Here is a 7,129-nt window from a genome sequence, read left to right as displayed (position 1 = left end):
CTAAAACCTTAATCTAAAAAGTAACTATAGCTGTCAAATTAATGTTATGGAGGAAAAAAAGTACAATATTTCCCCTTAAATGTAATGCAGTAAAAGTATAAAGCCGTTTTTGACCGTTGCAAATAATCCTTTGTGGACCATGGTAAAGCAAACTGACTGAAAGCAATCCAACGCATAGCCTCCTGTTTGGAGACAATTCCCAAAAAAGTTTGGACTTTACCGAGTCGGCATGATGGTCACGTGACCACCTGTTGCAATTGTACACTTTCCGGGAAACACCGTGAACGCATCACGATCAGATAGACTACGCGTGCACAAAGCGGAACAGGCAGAAGTGAAAGTAACGAGAGGCGAGTTAACGCTGAATGAAAGAGTGCAAAGACAAAAGAAAAACCGCAAGACGTTTCACGAATTTAAGGACAGAAGGTGGGACGTCCACTGCGCTGGTATGCTGTGTTTCCTGTTTCTAAAGTTAACCTGAGTGCATTTAGATCCGGTGACAGCCTCGACACAGAAACAGCAAGAGACGCGACAGCAATGGTAAGTCCATACAGAGAGGGCTGTAGGTTAACCAGCTTTGTTATAATGGATAACAGCTTCGATAAGAGCGCAGGGAGAAGACAGGGAGCTTTGTTTAGGAAAAATGCTTTGTAAACAAAATGTATACTATGACCTTTTATAAACGGTAACTTAGCTGCTCTCAGCTGTAATGTCTTATTTACAATATCATAATAGAAGATAAATAACTGAGGTTCAAAATGCTTGTTTTATTTGGTTGGAAACACGTGAGGTTGGTGTCGGGTAGAAATACATTGAGGTGAATCTTAACTAAATGAATACACATAAATAAATGCAAAAAAATGAAAACGTGCATTCATAAAGCACATATGCTGATTGTCTTAACAGTGTTTTGATCGAGTGAGTTAATTTAATGAAGTCAGGTTGATATTTGAATTATGTTTTTTTTTCTCTGATGGGTATTTTTGATGCTTATATTTTTGTTATTATATTTATTGTATAATGTTTTACATATCCTTTTATATTTACTAGTCATTTTATTTCTTTCATGGAGCCTCCCCAGCGAAAGCATTTCCCAAATTGGAGTGACAATAAACTCCTTGAATCTATTGAATTTAAGCGGTAAAGTGAGGTGAAAGATATAGAATTACTAAAATAAAATAAATGTAAATATAAAAGAGTATCTCTTCTCGAAACTCCCTTACATTTCATGTCTTGTCAGGATCAGAAGCCAGTTCATTAAGTCATGAATTAAGAATTAATCGGGTTACATTCCAATAACCTTCATACATGCCCTCATTAAATATGAACTCAACACAAGATTAATATTATGAGCTCACAAGGAAGCAATGTCTCACTGTTCAAATAGGATGGAGGACACTATCGTCAACATGCCATAACCTGATGTGGGTGTGGTTTCCCTGAGATTATGCCAGGTACATTACTGCAGTTAGGAGGGAGTGAGGGAAGGAAGGAAGCAAGGAGGGGAACTGCAGTGGGCAGCAGTTCCTGTGTTAATACGTTGGCGGCTGAATTTTAAACGCAGACTATTGTTCAACTGCTATTTGGTGGGCCTGAGGTGACATAACTGGGCTTTGAGGGCATCCATTAATCTGTTTCCATCAGTCACTGATATGAAGCTTACTATTCTTAGCCAACAGTGAATTTGTATGTGTACAGTAAGCTTCAACAGGAAATGATTTTGAACCAAATCAAGATGCACAGAGTGTACATGTTTTGTTGGTTTCCTGTTGGTTTCCTGCTCTTGTCAACTTCTGAGATGCTGGCTTCCTCTCAAGGCTGAGGGGGCAGGGGTGAAGGAGAAACCTGTCAGGATACAAACTGCTTTGAGGTCAAACTACTCTCTAAATATCCTGCCCCAGGGTTCTTATCAGTGTGTCGTTGCCCTGTTGTTGCTGTTCTGCCCTCTGGTGCTGCTGCCTTTTCCCCTCCGAGCAGACATGGAGGAGGATAGTGTTACACAGCTGCTGCAGTAATGTGTTTTTCGTGATCTAGGGAAGTCTGCCATACTTGGTTTCATATCTCATAATATGCTCCTGTTTTCACTTTTAGCATCAAGTGTCATAGCTGGGGAAAGTTGCTTTTAATAATGATTATGCTCCACTTTATACTTTAACAATACTTATTTCAGTTATCGATGAATGTAGTCTTGCTTGCTTCAATCTACTTGCACAAGCATGTCACAGCAGGATGTGTTGTTCTGCTCAAATTCACTGCGTGACTGTTGCCCGTGTTTATAAAACAGCAAGCCAGTCCGATCTACATCAGGTTCAGTTTACAGCCGGTCTGGACAACATGCTGCAAGATTTGACTTTGACTTTTTCATTTTAGTTTGTTTGAAAATTGTGCTTACAAGAAACATGAGGTAATTACTGATTTAATATCCTTATTTTGAAAGGAGCTGAAACAAAAATGACAAAACTGATTAGGAAAAAACAAACAACACTTGTACTTTAACCGTCAGCACTGCTATTGACCACTTGGTCGCTAATATGTATAAAGCTCTGGATCCTACATTTCCCATAATGCAACCAACAGCATATTTCCATTAAACTCGCCCTGCAGGCTAAATACCCACGCCTGATGACATCATCAGGGGTTGTTTTCTGGGATTTGACAAAACTCCCTCCAGAGCCACAGAGAACAATAAACAACTGTTTGACTGGCTGAGTAGTACTCCCGATGACAAGTAGAAAGATCTTTATGCTTGACACTGTGGTGGCAATGTGCAGAAAAACCTTTCTAAAGATCAGGAGGACTAAAATATTGCGGCTACATTAGAGCTATTTGCATTCCTTCCAAATCAACTTACAATGAGGGCATTCAAAGTCAATAAGGATTATTGCCAAGAAACAAATAGCTGCCACTGGCTGCTTACAAGCAGATAGTACCCATATCCACCGTTCTTTCACCACAGGAAGTTTAAACGATGCAAGCACATAAATCCCTTCAAAAAAAGTCCCAAATTACTGAATGTGCATTATGTCTTCCTCACTCTTTAATCATGTTGTGTGTGTGTGTTGATTGGACAGGAGAATGGGAAGAACCGCCTGCAGCAGGCCCAGGAGGACGTGGAGGAGGTGAAGGGCATCATGCTGGAAAACATGAACAAAGCCGATGAGAGAACTGAGAAAATGGGCGACCTGGAGGAAAGGGCTGAACACCTGCTGTCAAAAGTAAGGAGGGGGGGTGGTCAGAGAAAAATCACATCACACTATTTTGTTCTACTAAGTCTGCAGCAAATGGCCCTCAGGCGTCCAGGGATTTAAAACTAGGAAATGTCATATTGATGTCTATAAATACACCTCAGGTGGAGCTGGAGAGGAAAACAAATGTACAATTTACATCCTGATTGTGTTTTATGGTGCTATTTTTAGAAAGGCATTTCCTATTGTTTCCTAAGATGAATGAAGCGAGCTGGTCTCCCTGGGTACGACAGAGTGAGTCCAGGACATGCCACGAGGCGCATGTCCGTCCGGGGGTCGACATGCGGGTCACATCGTTCCCACATTGCCCTGTCGGCCAGTGTTACAGCAGAGAACTAAAAAAAAGCGAACAGCCAGACAACTGAAATTTATGTTCAAGCACCACTTGGATACACTTTGTGATAACATGGTTTCTTAGTTCATAGGGATCAAACTTAATGCTTTTGCAGTCAATATTTTTATTTTAACAATGGATCAAATGACTATGTGTGACGTGAAAGGGGTCACTCATATTGACAAACACACAGAGCATCATCATCCGCGTTTTAGCGTCTTTCAGATCATTGTTTTGGTGTTACAGGCTGCAACCTGGTTCCCTCTCACTGCTGTGACTCACGCTATTTTACCTGCCCATCATCAAACAGACAGGCCAGAAACGTGACTCCAAAACACGAATGCTAATGTTGCGTCTTGGGTATACTGTCTTTATACATCCCATGAGCTATTTCTTCAGACATAATTGATACGTGACGTTGCTGGCAAAGTTGATACAGTAACGAGTGGGCGTGTATGTATGTGTGCACGTGTACTTTTCTATAGCAGTTGCAAGCAACTATCAAATGTGCATGCCCAACCCTTATTGGCAGCAGAAACAAGCTCTATACACTGACACCCTCTATAATCACCTTTAAGTTTGTGTGATAATGTTTTTAGTAAGCAGTTGCTTAAACAACTCTTGTGTGCTGGGCGGGTAGTGTACAATGTGATTTTAACAAAACAACAATGCTGAAACAAAACAGTAAAATGTGGGCCGTAATGCAAAACAATGCGCTGAAAGACGCTAAAGTGCTTAGCAGAGTTGAGAGGAACTGCAGAGTCAGGTATGTCGTTACGAGGGACCCCTTTCACATTACATGCAGTCATTTGATTGGTGCCAATTTACGTTTTATCATGGTGCCAAAATGCGGAGGTTTTCAGAGAGCTGCTTTCCTAGTTTGTCTGTTCCTAATCCATGTTATAACAAAGTGTATCCAAAGGCCTCATGGAGCTTAAGTTTTAGTCGCCTACCCGTTTGCTTTTTTAGTTCTCTGATACAACGCTCAACAGTGTGATGTAGGCCAATGGAGCAATGTGAGAGACAACTCTTTGCGGCTCCCTCTTCCATATAACATGTAGTCATTTCATCCATTGTTGATGTAAAAATATAGACTGCTCTTTGTTATCACAAAGTGTGTACGACTAAAATCCCAGTTTACTCCTTTAGTTCTCTGATAAATGCTCATCAGTATGATGTAACACTGGCCAACCTGCTTGTTGACCCCGAGACGGATCATAGTAGTCATGTAATCTATTGTTAATACAAACACATTGAATATAACCACTTTGAGAAAGAGAAAGTAGGGAAACGAGTGAAAATTTACAAAATAAGTTTTCTAAATTGGATATGTTTTCTTAGGCTTTGATAGTTTTATAGAAGTTAGTGTGCCGGCTTTGGGAGAATAAATCCATCCCATCTTGTCATATGTTCCATATGTTCAATAATATCAGACATTTAACAGCAGTTCAGTTACACAACAACGTAATGTAACATTTTTTATTTTGTGTGTGTGTGTGTGTGTGTGTTTTCTTTCCAGGCTGTAGTTTTTGAGAAGAGAACCGAAAAGGTGAAGCAACAGAAAAGATGGGAGAACAAGAAGATGAAAGTGGTGTTTATTGGCATCGGAGTGGCAGCGGCACTCATCATTCTCGGACTTATAATCTATGCCATTGTTAATAGCACAGGAGCATAGTAGCTCCTCTGCGGGTGAAAGGTGAAGTGGACAAAAGGGAAAAAAAGGAGTGCAAACTGTGGGACTCTAGCATCTCGCCTGAACTGCTCATTCTGTGTTATTTCTGTGTTTAAAGATATTTATGGGAGTATCGGTCCCACTCTTCATTAGTCTTCAATTGATATGGTACCAATGATTGCTCGGCTGCTTTGTTGCTTTTTAAATTAACTTTTCAATGGTAATGTCTCTGTAAGGCCCACAATGGGAGAACACACAAATCGTAGATCTTAAAATTAGATCTAATTAAGAAGTTCTCCTCCACCCCGTGAATTGCTAATATTTTTATGCAAATATTATCAGGCTGCTACTTTTGTATTTGTATGTTTGTACACAGCTGTTTCCGTTCAAGAGCACAACTCAGAGGAACAGAAAGCTGCCATCAGTGGTCTCTGAACTGAAGACAGAATCCTTTTCACCAACGATTCAGTCGATAAGTAGAGTCAACCGTGAGTGCAAGAAGACAGAGGAAACAGAACAGATGTTAAACTTGGTGAATATATGCGGCTTCCGATTGCTTCAAATTGGAAAGAATGAACTGATGTATTGCCACATGAAATTTCATCAGTCAAAATTGAAAGGTTGTCTGTATCATTAAAATGTTTTATTATATTATTTTGCACAAATGTTGGCTCGATACAAACTAATAGCCAAGCCATGTAGTAAAGATTATCAGAATAAACAGTGACCCCTGCTGTCCAATGTTTTTACTTCAGAAAAACTTGCATAACGGAGGGGGAAAAAATTCCACCTTAAAGGAATATTGTGTAATGAGTTTAAACAGTTGACTTGTATGTAGCCATTTAACCAGACAAGACATTTAACAGGCCCTGGTCTAACCAGCAAAATCAAAGAGATAGTTTGCTGAAATACAAAAAAGAACCAGATTTTCTGTCTATGCAGATGATTTTGGATATCTTTGTCCAATATTTGCAGATAACTGTCGCCGAAATTTCTGCTTCCACACCAATATATTGGAGATGAGTTATGTTTGTGGTTTAAAAATTGCATTTATAACTTAAAAAAAATATTCGATTTCAACAACAGTGTCCATGTTTATGTGGAGAGCCCACAGAGCTCTGCTTTTCTTGTAACTAGTTTCAATTAGTGGAAAAGACCGGTCAAGTCAGCAGACACTCGGATCTCCGTGGTCAACCAAGTGCGCCTATATGCTGAAATTTACGGTAAACGCATTCAAACGGGACAGATCGGAAGCGAGCGAAGGACTTTGCAAAATTATCGGAAAGATTAACGTGAGACAACATCCGGTTTTCAAAATAAGATGTCAAATAAGGGTGAAAGATTACCGTAAAACAACATCCGGTTTCCAAAATAGGATGTAATCTAAGCGTATATATACAAATTGCATTTGTGTAAATAAGATTAAATTAATTATATTAACATTAAGTATAAAACATCTCGTGAGTTAAAGGGAAAATACAACTAAATTGTCTTTATTCTTTGATTTGAGGGTTGCTGGAAAGATAATGAAATGAATAATATCTGACTTACTGATATGTATGTGTTCAGGATATTTCTGACCACGTCCAAACAAAAATCACCAATTAACATATTTTATGATATCTTGACACTATTATGCAAAGAGGATATTTGCTTCCAGCTTCACTTTACGCAGCACTATCTCGTGGAACAAAGCTATTTTCATGAACACAACTTTGTGTTATATAATAAAATATTTATTTTATTGGGCGACCGTGGTTAGCGATGGGTCAAATGCAGAGAACTTTTAACACATTTTGTGGTTTGTGGTGCCGTTGAAATACAGTATCTATCTATCTACAATCGATTGCAATCTATTGCATACTGCTTGAAGGAATC

General features: G+C 39.3%; 1 protein-coding gene across 2 annotated transcripts; it reads left to right on the top strand.

Moving 5' to 3' along the window:
* The first annotated feature begins 286 nt into the window (after positions 1–286).
* vamp5 (vesicle-associated membrane protein 5) lies at positions 287–5,987 on the top strand. Of its 2 annotated transcripts, none has more exons than XM_031848859.1 (3): positions 287–540; positions 3,063–3,215; positions 5,099–5,987. In XM_031848859.1, exons 1-3 carry the CDS (start codon positions 538–540, stop codon positions 5,252–5,254), a joined length of 312 nt encoding a protein of 103 aa, XP_031704719.1. In that variant the 5' UTR covers positions 287–537; the 3' UTR covers positions 5,255–5,987. The 2 variants fall into 2 exon arrangements, with proteins under 2 accessions (XP_031704719.1, XP_031704720.1); XM_031848860.1 differs by having other exon boundaries at positions 290–540; positions 3,072–3,215.
* Positions 5,988–7,129: the final 1,142 nt, after the last annotated feature.

This window comes from Anarrhichthys ocellatus, unplaced genomic scaffold (assembly GCF_004355925.1).
Source record: "Anarrhichthys ocellatus isolate YVR2014 unplaced genomic scaffold, GSC_Weel_1.0 scaffold9, whole genome shotgun sequence".
Classification (NCBI taxonomy): domain Eukaryota; kingdom Metazoa; phylum Chordata; class Actinopteri; order Perciformes; family Anarhichadidae; genus Anarrhichthys; species Anarrhichthys ocellatus.
Note: the sequence above shows the minus strand (reverse complement) of the source record. Positions and strands in the feature narration are given on the sequence as shown.

Bases quoted from the DNA above. Each gene is read 5' to 3' on its own strand.
- vamp5 (XM_031848859.1), top strand. The intron at 3,216-5,098 runs GTAAGGAGGGGG...TTTTCTTTCCAG, and splicing joins CTGAACACCTGCTGTCAAAA to GCTGTAGTTTTTGAGAAGAG.